This window comes from Neolamprologus multifasciatus, chromosome 14 (assembly GCF_963576455.1).
Source record: "Neolamprologus multifasciatus chromosome 14, fNeoMul1.2, whole genome shotgun sequence".
In the NCBI taxonomy this organism is placed as follows: Eukaryota; Metazoa; Chordata; class Actinopteri; order Cichliformes; family Cichlidae; genus Neolamprologus; species Neolamprologus multifasciatus.
This window is the reverse complement of record NC_140452.1, coordinates 1,450,340-1,469,733: the sequence shown is the minus strand read 5'-3', so window position 1 is coordinate 1,469,733 and position 19,394 is coordinate 1,450,340. Positions and strand designations below refer to the sequence as shown.

The window sequence follows — 19,394 nt, the reverse complement described above, 5'->3', positions numbered from 1 at the left end:
TGCTCTCTGTTTTTGCTTGTTTTCTCTTCTTTTTCTCTCAACAGGTGATCCAGGAGATTTTTTCTCTCATTTTCTCTTTTTAAGTGCCCTCTCTCACTGTCCCTCTTCCTCTCTGTTTTTCTTTTCCTTCATCTTTCTTGCTCCCTTTCCTGTCCCTCAGTCATGTCTGTCCCGTCTGTAACAACTGAAAATTTTCCTGCCAATTTTGAATTTTCATTTTCATCTTCCCAATGAAGAAAATTATCAACACCTTCTCAGTCACTCTGTGTAAAAGATGGGAGGTCAGCACAGTCAGAGAACCAGATGCTCAGTGGAGCTCCAAGTGGGAAACAACAAGATGAAAATTACAGATAGTGTACGTGAGGAGCCTGGGATTGGTCAGGAAGCTGTCAGTTAAATTTTATTTATATAATACTTTGAGTTTTGAACCCCTTGGCTAGCATCCCTTTTTTTTTTTTTTACCCCTGCTTTGTCCAATGGAAGAGGAACTCACTCTTCCTTTTCACACCAACAAAAGCTACAAACCTTGAAAGTTATTTAAACCACCCATCAATAAAACTCTACAGCATCATTCACTTTATAATGAAACAAATTTATTTAATGTGATTGTGAAAACAGAAACATGAATCAAACTTTTACTTTTTTGTTCAGGTTTAAAATGCTTCATAACACATAACCTTTGATTTGTGTCAGTAACCAGGGTTAAAATGATTCTTCGTATTACCACATATAAATGAAAAATCTATTCAAATGCAGTTTATTTATACAATATCATTCAACTGATGTCAACAGTATTTATATATCGCCAAATGACAACAAGACTTCCCTCAAGATGCTTTACATTGTAAGGTAAAGACCCTAAAATACTACAGAGAAAACAGAGAAAACCCTCAGCAATGAAGAATAAGTACTTGGCAATCCTGGAAAAGAAAACTCTCTTTTAGCGGGGTGGGGGGAGATCTACCGCAACCAGTTTGTGATCTGAAACTTATAACTTTTTAAAAGGAAAACAGGTGCTATTTGTCGCAACTGAATTAACTTTTCTTTACATAGCAAAAACACCTCTCTCTTGTAGGAAAGTTTCCTAAGACTCATTCGAAGATCGTAACGCTCCAGTCAGGTTGAAGAGGAGGATCATTCAAAGCCAACATTTGGCCCAGCCAGCGGCATTTAGAGTTGAGATAGTCTATTACAGCTTTATCATTTACATGTTGGTGCCGTTGTAAAGGATTCTGTCAGACAGAAAGTTTTCAAATAGCCATTAATACATAACTTTTTTCAGGTTATAATTTATTATTAAACAAATTAACAACCTTCCCATTAATAAGCTGTGGCTATCTTGCACTTTAAAAACTTTGATTCCTACAAACCTGAGCAGCAGCATCTTTCCAGCTGTCGTACACAACCAACTGAAGGTTCTGAATTGATAACTTTTTGTATTCATTAACCTGAAACAGAGAAGGGAGCCTATCATAAATCTGCATTACAGAAGTGTCAATAATCCAGTTTAACGCATCCAATCAGTACCTTCTGAGATAACTGAATGTTGAACACATCCTGGTTAAACACCTCCTCTATCTTTCTCTTCACTTCCTTCATTTCATTTGCTCCATCTTCAAAGTGTTTCTTTATCATCAAAGAGAATAAAACAAAAGTTTTAGTACAACACCAAAGATTCTGGATGGCAATTTAGCATGTGTTACACTGTATATGTGCATAGACAATATATTGTACTTTAATCCAGGATTTGATGTCCTCTGGCCTTCTATAATCTGACTTCACATAATTTTCTAGTTCACGCCACTCGGTCCTTATGTCTACATACATCTCTTTCAGTCTGGTTTCATTCACAGGGTTATTCATTCGCTGCAAGTTCCCTGTGTTTGGTGAGAGACACTCTCCTGCCATTCTGGAAAAAAAGAAAACACTCAGTTAAAATCCTGTATAAAAAATTATTTAAGATCTTAATTTGAACTAAAAAAAGTTGTTTCCTGCGAAAATGCAGTGTGAATGCCATGTAGTGGAATCTGCTGAAAACAGCTGAAAAGCAGAATTATCTGCTGAAGGGAGGTGTAGAAGCAGAAGTGCTTGCTGAAGATGGCTGTATGTGAAAGGGTTCACTGAAGAGTGTCAAGAAAGCAGAGTGCATGCAAGCAGGGAAGATGTCTTGCAACTGTCACAGGTAGGATTCAAACCTTTGCCAATGGGTCTCACAGCAGCTGCTCAACCCACTGAGCCAAATGAGTTCTGGTGCCCAACAAAGATATGATGAGTGAAAAAATGTGCACTGTGGTGCAAAAGCTGAAATTTGCTGAAAAGAGGTGAAGAAACTGAAATTTGTGCTGAAAACAAGTGAAAAAGCTGAACTTTTAGCTGAAAAGGGGTGATGGAGCTGAAATGTTTACTGAAAAGAGCTGAAAAACTGAAAATTGTGCTGAAAGAGGTGAAGAAACTGACAATTCTGCCAAAAAGAGCAGAAGAGGCTGAAATTTGTGCTGAAAAGAGTTGAAAGTCTAAACTTTCTACTGAAAACAGCTGAAGAATCTGGGCTTTGTGCTAAAAAGAGGTGAAGAAACTGAAAATTGTGTTGAAAAGAGTTAAAACAGTTGAACTGTTTACTGAAGAAGATATTGCCATAAGCGGGATTTGAACCCAGCCCTCCTGCACTGAGAATGGCTGCTCATCTCACTGAGCTAAAACATGGCTCAGCCCGACAAGCTAAACTGGTGATCACACTGATAATGTGGTCCTATTCAGCAAAATGGGCCAGAAAATGGAATAAAAAGCTTAATATCTCAAAAAGTATCAAAGTTAGGAGCACCAAAAGATATAGCAGGCATTAGCTGAAGGAGCAGAACAGTTTAAAGTTTGAATGGTGAAAATCGGCTGAAAACTGAGGGAGTAGCTAACCAGCAAAGTAGTAGCTAATCAGGTCTGAGCAACTAGAATAATAAGGTAGAAGAATAAAGAACTAGAAAAAGTTGCATTTCCTGCGAAAATGTTGTGTGAATGCCTTGTAGTGGAATCTGCTGAAAAGAGCAGAAGAAGTAAAACTATGTGCTGGAAAGAGGTGAATGAGCAGAATTTCTGATGAAAAGGCTTCTTTTTCTGAAAACAGCTGAAAAAGCTAGGATTTGTGCTGAAAAGGGGTGAAAAATTGAAAATTTTGCTGAAAAGGGGTGAAGAAGCTAAAATTTGTGTTGAAAATATTTAAAAGATTTTAACTGTTAACTGAAAAAATTGTTGCCATAAGCGAGATTTGAACCCGGGCTTCCCGTTCTGAGAACGGCTGCTCACAGTATTTCTGGTAAATCAGTGTTTGTGCCAAATCACAGTATTTAGCTAAATATGTGCTAAAACATAGTATTTGTGGTAAAACACAGTATTTCTCCTCAAACTTAGTATTTATACTAAATAATATTTTTTCTGCCAAATAATACCATTTGTGCTAAAAAATTATTTATGATTTGGCAGAAACACTGGGACTTGGTAGAAATACTATAATCTAGCAAAAAGTACTACAGCATAGCAGAAATTATATCATTGAGCAGAATTACTATTTTCGCACAAACACTATGATTTGGCTCAAAAACTTTTATTTTGCAGTTATACTATGATTTTGCAGAAATACTATGCCTTAGTAGTAATACTATAACATAACAGATATACTTTGAATTTGCAGAAATTCTATGTTTTTGCACAAATACTATGATTTGGCACATATACTATATTCAGCAGATATACTATAACACAACAGAAATATTAATTGGGCACAAATACTATTATTTGGCAAAAATACCATGATTTGGCACAAATACGATGATATGGCAGAAATGCTATGATTGGGTACAAATACAAATACAAATAGTTGTCAGAAATACTGCGTTTTACCACAACTTCTGAGATTTGATTGAAATACTATGATTTAGAAGAAATACTATGACTCTATACAAATACAATGCTTTGGCACAAATACTATGATTTAGCACAAGTACCATGATTTAGTACAAATACTATGATTGGGTAGAAATACTATGTTTCAGTACAAATACTATGGTTTGGCAGGAATACTATGATTTAGCAGAAATACTATCTTTTGGCAGAAATTTTTGCTAAAAGGTACCATTTCTGCTTTTTAGAAGAAATACTGTATTTTGGGATAAATACTATGATTTGGCAGATACACTATATTCAGCACATATACTATAACATAACAGAAATTCCTCCACTTAGTAGTAATACTATAACATTTAAGAAATATTATGATTTGGCACAAAAACCATGATTTGGCACAAATATTATGATTTAGCAGAAATACTATGATTGAGCAGAAGTACTAAGATGTAGTAGCAGTACTTTGAAATACTATGATTGAGGAGTAATACTTTAACATAGGAGAAATACTGATACACGAGCACATACACAGAGCGTGAAGTGTACAGGGGCTGTTAAGAGTCTGGGCTTGGTATATGTAGGTCAGTTAAATTAGCTGCACCTGCTGTAATCAGCCCTTACACACACAGACACAGAGAGAGTTATGAGATTTCTTCAGTGTATTTCTGACATTCAGGATTCCCCTCGAACAAATGGCCATAATTTCCTAACCGTAGGGGCTAGAAAAGTCATTCAGACATCGTTTTGTTCAGAAGAGATGGGGAAATCTTCAGATCTTCATAAATCAGAGATAAAATATAAATTATTAAAGATATATGACTTGTAATACACTGTAACTGAGTTGAGGCGAAGCAAAAACTGCCTTGACTTGCCCTCAAACAACGTTTTGTAACTCTAAATCTGTATGGAGCATCAAAATCATTCTTTCACCGTAAGAAACAGCAGGGTTTGGTGAACAGTCATGGAAATTTTCAGGGCTCTGTTGAAATCCATCAAAAAGATATGACGAGAGAAAAAAATGGTTCATTTCCAGAGTTTGAAATCTGAAGAAATCTGAGCAAGGGATGAATTTCCTACCCTCAAAAAAACGTAATTCATGGCCAAACAGTAATAGGTGATAAAAAAAATTCTTGAATTGTGAGCATCATGAGTGTCTGAAGATATACTGGCACAAGCCTCATGTCCTAACTTTGCTTTGTTACGGTGATATGACAATTTGAAAATGCGTCCCATTGGAGAATTCCAGCTGTGATTTTGATCAAACTCTCCATTGACTTTCTATGGAGAGTTTTCAGACTTTGTGTTGCTCTGAGGAGATTTGCAAAAAATCTGTAACTCCCACAACAATGATAGTTACATTTTCTGAAATGATTGATGTATAATTTGTGGAGGTTGTGTGAAAAGTGAGTGAGTAGCAAGAAGTTGTTCGTACATGAAGAGAAACTTCAGAAAGGACCAGTGCTAAGTTAATTCCATAGCAACCATAACAATGCATGTATTTTCTGAAAAATCACAAAGCTTCAACTGAAAACTTAAAGAGGCATTAAATTAAAACATTAACGGATATGAAAAAGCTGAATCATACAGGAATAGCCCAATAATTTGAGAACATTTTAAAGTTTGAATGGAGTTTCTATGTGAAAGTATGAGGATGTAGTTAAGTTTCAAAAACAAGCAAGTTTTAGCAGAATTGTGTAAGGTTCCCATTCATTTCAATGGGACAAATTAAAGGAAAAAAAGTGTAATATTTTAAAATGTATAATAGTAATAAGTACCAAAAGTCATAGCAGGCATTAGCAGAAAGAGCAAAACAGTATAGAGTTTGAACTGAGAAAGTTGGCTGAAAACTGAGGGAGTAGTTACGCGGCAAAGAAAGTGGGAACTTGAAGAATAATAAAGGATAAAGAATAAAGAGAAACAGGAACTCAATAGTGTGAATGCCTCATGGCATTCACACAATTAACTTTATGTGTATGCTGTACGTGGGAGAACCAGCTTGGAGGTCTTGTGGGAAAATGTCCCAAGGAGGCATCCGAGGACCGAAACACTCCCAGTCAGGTTGAAGAGGAGGATCATTCAAAGCCAACATTTGGCCCAGCCAGCGGCATTTAGAGTTGAGATAGTCTATTACAGCTTTATCATTTACATGTTGGTGCCGTTGTAAAGGATTCTGTCAGACAGAAAGTTTTCAAATAGCCATTAATACATAACTTTTTTCAGGTTATAATTTATTATTAAACAAATTAACAACCTTCCCATTAATAAGCTGTGGCTATCTTGCACTTTAAAAACTTTGATTCCTACAAACCTGAGCAGCAGCATCTTTCCAGCTGTCGTACACAACCAACTGAAGGTTCTGAATTAATAAATTTTTGTATTCATTAACCTGAAACAGAGAAGGGAGCCTATCATAAATCTGCATTACAGAAGTGTCAATAATCCAGTTTAACACATCCAATCAGTACCTTCTGAGATAACTGAATGTTGAACACATCCTGGTTAAACACCTCCTCTATCTTTCTCTTCACTTCCTTCATTTCATTTGCTCCATCTTCAAAGTGTTTCTTTATCATCAAAGAGAATAAAACAAAAGTTTTAGTACAACACCAAAGATTCTGGATGGCAATTTAGCATGTGTTACACTGTATATGTGCATAGACAATATATTGTACTTTAATCCAGGATTTGATGTCCTCTGGCCTTCTATAATCTGACTTCACATAATTTTCTAGTTCACCCCACTTGGTCCTTATGTCTACATACATCTCTTTCAGTCTGGTTTCATTCACAGGGTTATTCATTCGCTGCAAGTTCCCTGTGTTTGGTGAGAGACACTCTCCTGCCATTCTGGAAAAAAAGAAAACACTCAATTAAAATCCTGTATAAAAAATTATTTAAGATTTTAATTGCAATTAACTTTATGTGTATGCTGTACGTGGGAGAACCAGCTTGGAGGTCTTGTGGGAAAATGTCCCAAGGAGGCATCCGAGGACCGAAACACTCCCAGTCAGGTTGAAGAGGAGGATCATTCAAAGCCAACATTTGGCCCAGCCAGCGGCATTTAGAGTTGAGATAGTCTATTACAGCTTTATCATTTACATGTTGGTGCCGTTGTAAAGGATTCTGTCAGACAGAAAGTTTTCAAATAGCCATTAATACATAACTTTTTTCAGGTTATAATTTATTATTAAACAAATTAACAACCTTCCCATTAATAAGCTGTGGCTATCTTGCACTTTAAAAACTTTGATTCCTACAAACCTGAGCAGCAGCATCTTTCCAGCTGTCGTACACTGCCAACTGAAGGTTCTGAATTGATAACTTTTTGTATTCATTAACCTGAAACAGAGAAGGGAGCCTATCATAAATCTGCATTACAGAAGTGTCAATAATCCAGTTTAACACATCCAATCAGTACCTTCTGAGATAACTGAATGTTGAACACATCCTGGTTAAACACCTCCTCTATCTTTCTCTTCATTTCCTTCATTTCATTTGCTCCATCTTCAAAGTGTTTCTTTATCATCAAAGAGAATAAAACAAAAGTTTTAGTACAACACCAAAGATTCTGGATGGCAATTTAGCATGTGTTACACTGTATATGTGCATAGACAATATATTGTACTTTAATCCAGGATTTGATGTCCTCTGGTGTTTTATGTTTTTTCAGAAAACTTATCATTGTATGAAACTCGATCCTCAGGTCTCTATACATCTCTTTCAGTCTGGTTTCATTCACAGGGTTATTTATGCTCTCCAAGTTCCCTGTGTTTGGTGAATGATTAACCTTTCCTGCCATTCTGGAAAAAAAGAAAACACTCAATTAAAATCCTGTATAAAAAATTATTTAAGATTTTAATTGCAATTAACTTTATGTGTATGCTGTACGTGGGAGAACCAGCTTGGAGGTCTTGTGGGAAAATGTCCCAAGGAGGCATCCGAGGACCGAAACACTCCCAGTCAGGTTGAAGAGGAGGATCATTCAAAGCCAACATTTGGCCCAGCCAGCGGCATTTAGAGTTGAGATAGTCTATTACAGCTTTATCATTTACATGTTGGTGCCGTTGTAAAGGATTCTGTCAGACAGAAAGTTTTCAAATAGCCATTAATACATAACTTTTTTCAGGTTATAATTTATTATTAAACAAATTAACAACCTTCCCATTAATAAGCTGTGGCTATCTTGCACTTTAAAAACTTTGATTCCTACAAACCTGAGCAGCAGCATCTTTCCAGCTGTCGTACACAACCAACTGAAGGTTCTGAATTGATAACTTTTTGTATTCATTAACCTGAAACAGAGAAGGGAGCCTATCATAAATCTGCATTACAGAAGTGTCAATAATCCAGTTTAACACATCCAATCAGTACCTTCTGAGATAACTGAATGTTGAACACATCCTGGTTAAACACCTCCTCTATCTTTCTCTTCATTTCCTTCATTTCATTTGCTCCATCTTCAAAGTGTTTCTTTATCATCAAAGAGAATAAAACAAAAGTTTTAGTACAACACCAAAGATTCTGGATGGCAATTTAGCATGTGTTACACTGTATATGTGCATAGACAATATATTGTACTTTAATCCAGGATTTGATGTCCTCTGGTGTTTTATGTTTTTTCAGAAAACTTATCATTGTACGAAACTCGATCCTCAGGTCTCTATACATCTCTTTCAGTCTGGTTTCATTCACAGGGTTATTTATGCTCTCCAAGTTCCCTGTCCTTAGTGAAAGATTAACCTTTCCTGCAACTCTGGAAAACAGGGAGAATTGTTAATTAAAATCTGGTGTACAAGGTTTTCTTCCAAGTCTAAGACAGCATGTTGGTGGTTGCTGGACCATCATTCAAAGCACCTTAAAGTGATTCTGTACCTATCTTTGAATGATCTAAGTTCTTCTTCTTTTTCTTTACGTGCAGCACTGTGGAATAAATAATAGTCTGTGTTTAAAAGCAATGATGTTGTTGCATTATTATGAGGTACTCATTAACATTCAACAGTAAAAAAAATGCTGTGCACCAGGTATGTTTAAGTGTTTCATTAGAGGAGGTTGAGAGTTGAGAACAATTTACTTAAGAAGCCACTTTTAAGCTAAAAAGAATAATAAAAGAAAGGCATTCACCAAGCCATTTAGAACTTAATTAAAAAGAAATATTAGGCTACTGAACTCATTATTCAGTAGCCTAATACTGAATAATAATACTGACTGAGAACCTTCACAGACAACTCATTATTCAATTCACTTCAATAATTCATTTATTGTTCAATTCATTTTTATTTGCAGCTCAACATGATTTATATTGTAAGATCAAGAACCTGCAATAAAATATAGAACCAACAATCAGATGATTCCCCTGTGAGCAAACAGTCTTTAACAGGAAGAAACAATTACATAAATCTGTGATACGCCTTTGTATCACATGTGAGTTGACTAATCTATTTAAAACACTGGAGCAAGAGAGGATCTGTGTATCAAATATCATGGAAGAAATATAATTACCTTTCATCTCTGTAAAGTTCTTCCATCTTAGCCAAACTGTTAAAAAATACAGAAAGCTTAATTTAAAAAAACATCGCATCACAAACACATCACTAAACACATTTGAGCGGATAATGTCGTCATTCACCTCCTACATTGTTCCCTCGCTCATCTGGAGACCGCTGGGAGCACTGTGAGAATCATGTTCTTTGATTTCTCCAGTGCCTTCAACACTATTCTTCCCTCGGTTCTGAAGGACAAGCTGGAGAACTCAGGAGTGGACCATCACCTCACTACCTGGATTTTGGACTACCTCACTGACCGACCACAGTATGTGAGAACTCAGGGCTGTGTGTCGGAGAGGGTCGTCTGCAGTACAGTGAACAGTTCTGGCTGCGTTCCTCTTCACCATCTACACTGCAGACTTCTCCCACAACTCCACCCAGTGCTTCCTGCAGAGTCTCTTATGACTCTGTAATAATTGGTTTCATCACTGATGGGGACGACAAGGTGTACAGAGGACTGACCTATGGCCTTGTGGACTGGTGCCAGCAGAACTACCTCCAGATCAACACTAATAAAACCAAGGAGCTGGTGGTAGACTTCCACAGGCACAAACATCCTCCACTGCAACCACTGAACATCCAAGCTATGGACACTGAGGCTGTGGACAGCTACAGGTACCTTGGTGTTCATCTGAACAATAAACTGGACTGGACTCATAACTCAGACGCCCTCGACAGGAAAGGGCAGAGCAGGCTGTACCTGCTGCAGAGACTCAGGTCTTTTGGAGTGAAGGGCCCACTCCTGAAGACCTTCTATGGCTCTGTGGTGGCCTCAGCCATCTTTTATGGTGTGGTCTGGCTGAGGCGGCAGAACAGGAGAATTGTGGCTAAGCTGTCATCCCTGTCGGACAACATCTCCCACCCCATGCAGGAGACTCTGACAGCACTGAGCAGCTCCTACAGTCTGCGGCACCCACGGTGTGGGACGGAGAGATTTCGCAGGTCTTTACTCCCCACTGCTGTCAGACTCCACAACAAAGACTTTTGCAGCTGATCAAACACACAAACCCACACATGTGCAATAAGACTAAGAGCAATACTCTTTTCTGACAAAGTTGTATTTTTACTCAGTTGTATATAGCATTTGTATTCTATTTTATTCTGTACAGTTGTGTACAGTGTATTATTGTTATTGTGTTCCACTGTTCTCTAACTTTTGCTAAATAACTTTGCACTGTCCACTTTCTGCTGTGACAAAACAAATTTTCCACGTGTGGGACTAATAAAGTTGATCTTATCTTATCTTACTAAACACAGATTTATTCCTTTTTTAACAATATCATAACCTTGATTTTAAAACTCACTTTCAGATTTACCACACATACAGCAATCAACACTAATGCTACGATGGATTAACACATTGTTGTTGCTCAATAAAAATAAAACATATTTGTTGCCAGCTTAATAGCTTTAGAAACCACTGTTATTAAGCAGGAAAATATTTTGATGGTTTCAATTTAGTGATCCATGCTATCACCCTGTAAAATATAGTAATATCCAGCTTGGACAGTAAACTAGAACTTGATTTTGGAATGTTCACACACACGTACCTCCCCATGATTACACGTCCTTCCTTTTCTTGACGTTCCTTCGCAATACTGTGAGTGATATATGCAGTAAGCAAAACAGATTCATGCATTAGTGGACAAACTAATATGAGTAATGAAAAGTACTGATGCAAGATGAGCAAAAATGTTTACTTTGCCTGGTCAAGTATTTCAGCCAACCTGTTTGCAAACATCACAGAGAGATTATTCTCGTTAAACACATAACAGCCAACAATTTCATTATTTAAATCACTGAAATGTGAAACATGAACCTGAGAGTTTAAAACTCAGGCACTGACAAACTGATCTTGTGATGGTTAAATCACAACAATTTAAATACATAAATAATGTTGTTATCCCAAATGTTGTCTCATTGACACGTCTACTGTTTTCAGCATTTGCATGATGTTTTTTTAATGAATTTTCATTCCACAACCATAAGCATGACACTTCTTACAAAACAGTTTTTAATATCAAATGTGAATGTACACAGTGGATTGAAAAACTCTATAAGATTACTTATACCCCAAAATTTTTAAGTTTAAGAGTACAATTTAAACAAGTATTTAGTTAAATAAAACTGAATGAGTTTTATTAGTTCAGTTGTGGAAACAAACACATTGTGGCAGGTTTCCTTTTTAATCAAAAACATTAAATGATAGCAAAGAATGAATATTTACCTCTTCTCTTTTGCATCTGTTGCATGATGAGAATCTCTGTTATATGGTAAAGAGAAAACATTGATATCACTTATATTTTTTTCATGTCTAAATATTTTTCTTCTAGTATAATCACTTCAACGTGACAGTTCAAAGATGATGGAGATTGAGCTGATGTATTTACCTGCTGCCTGTTTGTCGGCTCATCTTGCTGTGTCTTGTCTGCTGAATGTCTTCTTCCAAACTGACAGTTATGACTGTGACACTCAACTCACCAAATGCAGAGGGGTGGAGTTCAGTGAGCACCACCCCTTTGGTTTGGTGATAAATACTCTGCACCTACTGCACTTCAGCACTGTTTCCACAATGGGTGACTCATATGTCATAGCAATAGACTTTGGCACTGCGTATAGTGGATACGCCTTCAGTCTGACAAGAACAGAGGAAGAAACTGATCCCAAAGTAAGATTCTGGGGTCAGCAGGTTGCACACAGGACCACAAAGACTCCAACCTGCATCCTGTTTGATGAAAATGAAGAATTTCTCAAATTTGGTTATGAAGCCCAGTCAGCTTATTTTAGACTACCTGGTGAAAAAGCAAGAAAGACGTTCTTCTTCAGTTGCTTCAAGATGTCCCTCTATGGCAAAGTAAGTAAAACAATGCTTAATATCAATACTCTTATATTATGGAGTAACATCTTCTACTTTGTATTGAAAGTTTCCTAAGTGCTAAACTAAAATAAATAAATATGGTTCCAGTATTTTATTAATCTATCTTGTTAAGGCTAATGTATCTTTAGGCACTCACAACCTTAGGAAACAGGGACATTGGGAAAATTTCCATACAAAGTTCTGAACTAATATCCAGACCACCGTTACAGAAAATTAGCAGTGGTGTGACAATTGAAGCTGCAAATGGAAGGTTCATGAAGGCCTTGACGGTATTCAAAGAAGCTCTAAGATACCTGAAAGAAGATGCACTGAAAACCATTGCAGACAACACATATGGGATTGAGTTTAAAGCCTCTGACTTCACCTGGGTGCTTACTGTACCGGCGATTTGGGATCATTCAGCAAAGCAGTTCATGAGAGAAGCTGCAATTCAGGTAACAATGAGAATATAAAGGTGTACAGAATAGCTGTTTTAAAAGGGAAACATTATTTATTTCTGTTTTCCTTGCAGGCAGGTATTATTACTAGAGGAAATTACAACAAGCTTATCATCGCACTGGAACCAGAAGCAGCCTCAATCTGGTGTAGGAAGCTCCCAGCTGGTGGTTTCATAGCAGAGAGTCATGGAGAAGACACTCTAGATGAGATTCCAGGAACACAGTACATTGTTGTGGACTGCGGAGGTACTATATGTTTAATTCTCATCTAAGCTTTAAAAGGCTAATGATATGAAAATGGGCATTTTAAAAATTACTTTCAACAATATTGTTGTGCCAGAGACTGGCGTAGAGGACTTCACAGTACATAACCTTATTCACTTATAACTACTAACAGAACACCTCTCCTCTATAATTGCTTGTCATCAGAAGTTATTCTTAGAAACTTCATAGAAATAAAATGGCAAGTAAAACTAAGGAAATGTGAGGCCACTACATCCACGTAAACTAAAAATATAAAACATTTAAAACTGCAAACTTATAATTAGGGATAGGAATTGAGAACTGGTCTAGTAGAGAACAAGATTCAAGAGCTATTTAAAGACTTAAAAACTCTCAAAGGCGCCTGGAGGCCAGTATGTGGGAGTGGACTAAAGCGCAGAAATCAAACTGAAACCTTGATAAGGTTTTACAAGTTTTTTGTAAACATACAGATAGCAATGACAATGTGTGGGCGGGGAGTCTCTGACATGAAGGCACTGTAACAGAGGGGGAGTGTAGTTTGACCTGGCAGTGAGGAGTAAATATGAGGAGGAAAGAGGAATACTGAGCTTGCTGCCTTACTTTCAGGCAAAGGTCCTGAAGCTTTGAGAGGACAGCTGAGTGAGTGTCTTTTTATGCCACCGAGGCATGATTGCAGATGCCGTGCAGGTGCGTCCATCTCCCCTGGTGTCTGCAGCATTACTACTACCAGGTACTACTCTGCCACAGAGTAGTAAAAATATAACTCAACAGTGACAGCAGTTCTCAAGGAGTCGGACAGAGCGAACATAGACACGGTGCTCCTCCAGGTTCTTGGACAAAATCTGGAAATCATGAAGATATACAAACACAAAGATGTTCAGAAAGTCCCTTAGAACATTATTTGCAAATTCCCGGAAAACTGCTGGAGTGTTAGTGAGGCCAAGAGGTGTATTGAAAGTAGTTTTCCATTCATTCCCCTCCCAAATGCAGATCAGACGATAGGCATTGTGTAAGTCAAGTTTAGTGACAATAGTGGCACCATGAATGGGTTCAAAGGTTGAGTTAATCATGAAGCAAAGAATCTCCACAGAATTTACTGTGAAGTCCAGAAACCTAGAAATACTGGGTCAATAACCCAAAACCATCACATCACAAAGGTGAAACAGAGGAATCAATGGTAATAGCAGAAGATGAGAATAGAAGGTCAGAAATCCTGTCAACAAAAATGCACAAAAATGTTGACACCATAGAGTTGAAGGCACAATGTTGTGCGAGTGACAAGGATTTAGGAAGGAGTCAAGGTCATTAAAAAGAACCTGAGACCTGTGGCTATTCTTGGCTACCAGTTGTGAAAAAAGCTCAAGTAAGGACCTCTAGCTGCGTAACAGCAAAATAAAATAGCAAAGGTAGGTGTTATATCAGTGATATATATAAACCTGGGATCACACCACTTAAGCCAAACAACAATACAAGGTCTAATGTGTCAGGTCACCAACTCACTGTGACTCAGAGAAATTAAGAGTCAATAAGATCAAAAAAGCCTTTGATGAGGGGTTTGGACTCACTGCTTACATGCAGTGTTAGTCAAGTTACTTGAAAAAAGTAATTAGTAACTAATAGTGATGGATTTCCGGCTCTTTTTAGAGATCCGGCTCTTTCGGCTCGGCTCACTAAAAAGAGCCGGCTCCTTCGGCTCCGAACCGGCTCTTCAGGTTGTTTTGTTGCTTTAATTATTTAATCATTAACAATAATATAAAATTATGCAGAAAAGGAATTACTAATGTTAAAAAAAGTGGTTTTATTTATATATGTTTATATATGGCCCCTAGAGACAAAGCACGCACAAACTCTAAAGCATGTACAAACTCCAAAACACATTTCTAGCGTTTACTGAACTTCCAAAACAGAGCTACTAGATCACTTAAATTACACAATTGAAAGCATGTGTGTATTGTTTGTGTATTTATAGACAAGCACTCATATATATTCAAATAATAATAAAAAAAAAAAAACTTTTACCTGTTATTACCACACACCAAATCCGGTTGTTGGTACTTCCTGGCTTGTGTAGCCACTAGGAAACAAAAGCTCAACACTGCCCCCTAGCATCCTGGAGCACTTCTGTTGTCTTTTATACGTGCTTCTGAGTTTGTACGTGTTTTGGAGGTTGTACGTGCTTTGTCTCTAAGGGCCACCATAAATATACTTTATTTATTCACTCCACATAAAATGTAATAAATAAATCATATAATACAAAAAACAACTATTTACATTTTAAACTTTTAACTATTTAAATTTTCAGCTTTTTCCTTTTAAACAAATTTAACGTGAAACGTGAAGGTAATGCATATCCCAGCATATATAATTTAAAATAATGTTTTGTGTTTACTCTCACTCTTTCAAATAGATGCAAGTAAAACAGCAGAAAATAGATACAACACTGTCATCGAAGCTTTTATAAGTCTGCTCCTCCCTTGTTTTATATGAGTTGTCAATGTCCTTGTGGGAAATTCCTGCAAGGACCCACCACTACACGAGAAATATCAGTTCTAATTTGACAGGTGTAAGTATAGTAGGTCTCTCTCACACACACATACACACACACACTCAAAACTTGGATGTGAACAACTCTTAAGTCACACTGCGAGAAGTATCAAAGTTCTCATGGTCCCCCCCCCCCCCCCCCTTCATATATCAACTTCAAATAACCAAGTCTGCACCTGCAAGTGTAAGGATTTTAGGTCACACACACAGACAGACATGCTTTACATAACTAAAACAACTTGGGGTCAAGTTGACCTGAGAGGAACACTGATGTATGCAAAATGTGTACAGGTCATTGAACATCATAAAAATGTTGTTCCCAGTTGTCTCCATCAAATTAGGAATAGCCAGGAAGTAAGAAGCAGAAAAAAAACGCCAACTTTTATTTTTTGAATGATAAACATTGAATGGGGTCAAATTGAAATAAGTACAAATGTCCTATTTGCTAGCAATCTAGCATTAATTGACAGGGAAGGCACACTTTTATCTCCAAGTTGTGCTGTGATAGAGACACCACAGATGCTTGAATGTTAAGAAGAATCTCGAGATAATAGACGAGCAAAGCAGAGAGATCTTGACAACAACTACAGATAAATAAAACAATTGCAAACAATGAGCAGACGAGGTGGTAGGCTAGTCACACACACCTGGGCCATTACTATTTTACCTTAAAGTCTCTCTGTGCTGGTTTTCATCTTCACTTTGTGTTTTTTGACATTTGACATACCTAAATACTAAGAGAACGATCCTTTTTGTGTCTTCATTAGGACATGAATTTGTGTTGGTGTGTGGGACTGTAGCCTGAGGTTTATATTGTGAAATGGTAATTATAAGTTAACGTGTTTTAGGTTATTTTACAGATGAACGTTCTCCGGGGAGTAATTAACTAATGTACTGCATTACTTTTGAGAAAGCTGTGTAATATGTGTAATAGATTACTTTTTTGAGAAACCCCCCCCCCCCCCCCCCCCCCCCCCCCAAAAAAAAACAAAAACTAATTGCATCAAACAGGGAAAATGCCTCCAACACTTGTATGAACAAAATACACATTTTCTGAATCGTGACACAAATATAATGCATTTAAATATCAGGTAATTTCAATACTTTCATTGGGCACAAGTTGTCCTCTGATGTCAGTGCCCTGACACCCTGGTCTGCTGGCCAATCCTGTTTTCAGAGACCTATAAAAGCTGCATTCAGAGATTAAGTCGCTGAATACTGCTTGGTTAAAAAGAGGATTGCGCTTTTCTTTAATCCAACAAAAATGCTCATTGAAAAATGCCATAGGCATGCATCAGAGCACAGAAACCATAGGTCTATCTGCCAACACAGGGATTCTGAACAGAATTTATTACAGATGCTTTTTATTGACTCTTCTGTGTGTCGCAGGAGGAACTGTTGATATCACTGTTCATGAAGTCCTGGATGGAGGAAGATTAAGGGAGCTGCACAAGGCCTCAGGAAATGATCTGGGGGGACAATCTGTGGACAGAAAATTCAAAGAGTTCCTCAGAAAAATCTTTGGTGATATCTTGTGGGACAAATATGTAAGGCAGCATCCAGGAGAGCTACAGAGAATGATGTATGATGTGTCAGTTTTAAAAGAAAATGATGGTGATCTGTTGATCGGTTGCCCATATAATCTGTCTGAAATGGTAAGGCAAAATCAGCAAAACATAGAAAAGTTTTTTGAGACAGTGGAAGATGCTTCCTGGGATGAAGGATTCATCAAAATCTCCAAAGAGAAACTAAGGTCTTTCTTTGCTGAGAGTCTGAAGGGCATCACTGACAGTCTCAGAGAAATCCTGAAGAAAGATCTAAACATCGAGTACATTCTGTTAGTGGGGGGCTACGCTGAAAGCCAGATTCTACGTCAACATGTTAATAATCAGTTTGGTTACCAGTGTAAAGTTATGTGTCCTGCTAATCCTCAAGAAGCAATCGTAAAGGGGGCTGTGATGTATGGAAGAAACCCACCAGTGGTGGCATCTCGAATAAGTGCCTTTACCTATGGGGTTGGTACCTCACACAGATTTGATAAGTCAAAGCATAGAGAAGACAAAAAAATCATAAACAAAGAGGGTGAGTGGTGTAAGGATATTTTCTGTGTGCTGGTGAAAGAAGATGAGGAAGTGGGTTCGACTGAAACCAGAGAGCACAAATTCAGTCCATTAGAAAGAGATCAGACCGAGGTAAACTTCCCATTTTATCGCACACAGAAAAAAGTCCAAGGTCTGACATATGTGGATGAGCAGGGAATAGCGAAAATTGGCTCAACTGTTCTTACGTCTCCTGACACAACACGTGGCATGGATCGTGAAATCAAACTAGAAATCAGGTTTGGCTCCACAGAAATGACGGCCACAGCCACCGACATAGATTCGCGTTCAACAGTCAAAATACAGCTTGATTTCATGGCTAAATCATAAATATATTTCAAAATCAACCTCTGATAGACAAACTTCAAGTGCACCTGTAATTTTGATTACTTTTTAAAAAAACATAATGTTAACACATGGCTTTGGCTTTTGGACTTCAGCTAATGCTAATGGATTGGCTTCCATACATATTTCTGTGTATTAATGACTCTTTTAAAATTTATAATCTTGAAATATTAGTTGGCTGTGGAGAATTTATAATACACAGTGGCTTAACTGACTTAATTTAAAGTATATATAATATACTTTAATGAACAACCAGTCTTGCTTTTGTCATAATTATATCATAATTCATATCATAATTAACCTAAATTTGAATGGTCACTTGGACAGATAAACATACATTCAATAAATCACCATCAAATTTGACATAAAAAAAACCAAATCTTAAAAAGAGATGGATGCAAAACGTGGTTGAAGACTAAGTTTAAAACTCATGTTTCCTCTTGGATGATATAATGGTATACAGTCAGTGAAAAAACTCACTTTTCCTTTAAGGAATTAACAAATGTGAATTTTTGTAGAAATGCATTTTCTCTGTGGGCTGCCTGGGTTTGACTGCTGCAAGACAGACATTGATACCTTCATTAAGTAATTTCATTATAGTTTAACAAAGTCTGTCCAGGAAACAAACAAACAAACAATAAAAAATGCTACTCAATCCGTTCAACCTATAACTGATTAAAGTGCTTTGTACCCCTTCAGTTGCATTACCTGGTGGTGAATGAGGAGCAAGCAGCATTTATTAGTATGCCTGTCTGCAGATGATCCATTAAAACACATTTTTTTGGTTAATTCATACTAAGAATGAATTAACCAAATTCATTCTTATGTCAGTTTGTCAACTGAATTAAGATCAAAATGTCAGTTTGATCTTAATTCATACTAAGATCAAACTGACATTTAGTACAAAAAAGGTTTACCTTTCCAGTAAACAGAGATCGATACTGACACCGTCCTATTAAGTACATTTAATTTAGCTAACAAATTCTATTAAATTCAATTCATATTATGTTTCATTTATACAGCGCTGTACTGTTCTCTCTATGTGTTAAACTCCCTGAGTGTGAACATACATAAACAGCCAGCCAAACTCTTTTTCAAGAGCCAGGAAGGTGAGCGTACTTGCTCCTTTAATGACTCCAAACATAGCAATCATCTTGCACTGACATCATTGAACTGGAGTGAAACTAGAAAAACACATAATACAAAACTCTTAATGGATTTTAATATAATCAGCAGGTAAATATATTCAGGCACTTACACAGGAGACTATGAAATAAGCATACTGTAGATATGCAAACTGATATTACTACAAAGAAAAACAAGCAGGTAGTGGGTGAGCGTACACTTGTATCATTAGCTCAGAAGCTACACCCTATAACTGCACTTCAAAGAAGGTACAAAATAATGTCTC

The 19,394-nt window shown here is 37.1% G+C and overlaps 4 protein-coding genes across 4 annotated transcripts in view; 1 reads left to right on the top strand and 3 right to left on the bottom strand.

Moving 5' to 3' along the window:
• Window positions 1–19,394, bottom strand: part of chp2 (calcineurin-like EF-hand protein 2) — an 88,435-nt gene that overhangs the window by 43,217 nt on the left and 25,824 nt on the right. The window lies entirely within an intron of this gene.
• Window positions 584–7,513, bottom strand: LOC146502879 (uncharacterized). Its single transcript, XM_085183771.1, has 10 exons — window positions 7,313–7,513; window positions 7,156–7,233; window positions 6,830–7,017; window positions 6,567–6,741; window positions 6,360–6,458; window positions 6,203–6,280; window positions 1,735–6,064; window positions 1,528–1,626; window positions 1,371–1,448; window positions 584–1,232 (listed from the first exon to the last, which is right to left on the bottom strand). The coding sequence occupies exons 1-7, from the start codon at window positions 7,418–7,420 to the stop codon at window positions 5,846–5,848; spliced, it is 945 nt and encodes a 314-aa protein (XP_085039897.1). The 5' UTR covers window positions 7,421–7,513; the 3' UTR covers window positions 584–1,232; window positions 1,371–1,448; window positions 1,528–1,626; window positions 1,735–5,845.
• Window positions 7,610–11,875, bottom strand: LOC146502878 (uncharacterized). Its single transcript, XM_085183772.1, has 10 exons — window positions 11,828–11,875; window positions 11,665–11,700; window positions 11,138–11,164; window positions 10,988–11,035; window positions 9,394–9,429; window positions 8,767–8,814; window positions 8,473–8,647; window positions 8,266–8,364; window positions 8,109–8,186; window positions 7,610–7,970 (listed from the first exon to the last, which is right to left on the bottom strand). The coding sequence occupies exons 1-10, from the start codon at window positions 11,848–11,850 to the stop codon at window positions 7,677–7,679; spliced, it is 864 nt and encodes a 287-aa protein (XP_085039898.1). The 5' UTR covers window positions 11,851–11,875; the 3' UTR covers window positions 7,610–7,676.
• Window positions 12,010–19,092, top strand: LOC146502877 (heat shock 70 kDa protein 12A-like). The gene is made up of 4 exons (XM_085184012.1): window positions 12,010–12,291; window positions 12,525–12,749; window positions 12,827–12,998; window positions 16,929–19,092. The coding sequence occupies exons 1-4, from the start codon at window positions 12,010–12,012 to the stop codon at window positions 17,966–17,968; spliced, it is 1,719 nt and encodes a 572-aa protein (XP_085040138.1). The 3' UTR covers window positions 17,969–19,092.

What these genes read in the sequence shown, in the direction of transcription:
- LOC146502877 (XM_085184012.1), top strand. Translation starts at nt 12,010, where the DNA reads ATGGGTGACTCATATGTCATAGCAATAGACTTTGGCACTGCGTATAGT. An exon ending in AGATGTCCCTCTATGGCAAA is followed by an intron (nt 12,292 to 12,524) that starts GTAAGTAAAACA and finishes CCACCGTTACAG; the next exon opens with AAAATTAGCAGTGGTGTGAC. An exon ending in TGAGAGAAGCTGCAATTCAG is followed by an intron (nt 12,750 to 12,826) that starts GTAACAATGAGA and finishes TTTTCCTTGCAG; the next exon opens with GCAGGTATTATTACTAGAGG.
- LOC146502879 (XM_085183771.1), bottom strand. Translation starts at nt 7,420, where the DNA reads ATGATAAAGAAACACTTTGAAGATGGAGCAAATGAAATGAAGGAAATG. An exon ending in ACATTCAGTTATCTCAGAAG is followed by an intron (nt 7,234 to 7,312) that starts GTACTGATTGGA and finishes TCTCTGTTTCAG; the next exon opens with GTTAATGAATACAAAAAGTT. An exon ending in GGAAAGATGCTGCTGCTCAG is followed by an intron (nt 7,018 to 7,155) that starts GTTTGTAGGAAT and finishes TCTGTCTGACAG; the next exon opens with AATCCTTTACAACGGCACCA.
- LOC146502878 (XM_085183772.1), bottom strand. Translation starts at nt 11,850, where the DNA reads ATGAGCCGACAAACAGGCAGCAG. An exon ending in ACAGATGCAAAAGAGAAGAG is followed by an intron (nt 11,165 to 11,664) that starts GTAAATATTCAT and finishes GTTTGCAAACAG; the next exon opens with GTTGGCTGAAATACTTGACC. An exon ending in GGACGTGTAATCATGGGGAG is followed by an intron (nt 9,430 to 10,987) that starts GTACGTGTGTGT and finishes ATTTTTTAACAG; the next exon opens with TTTGGCTAAGATGGAAGAAC.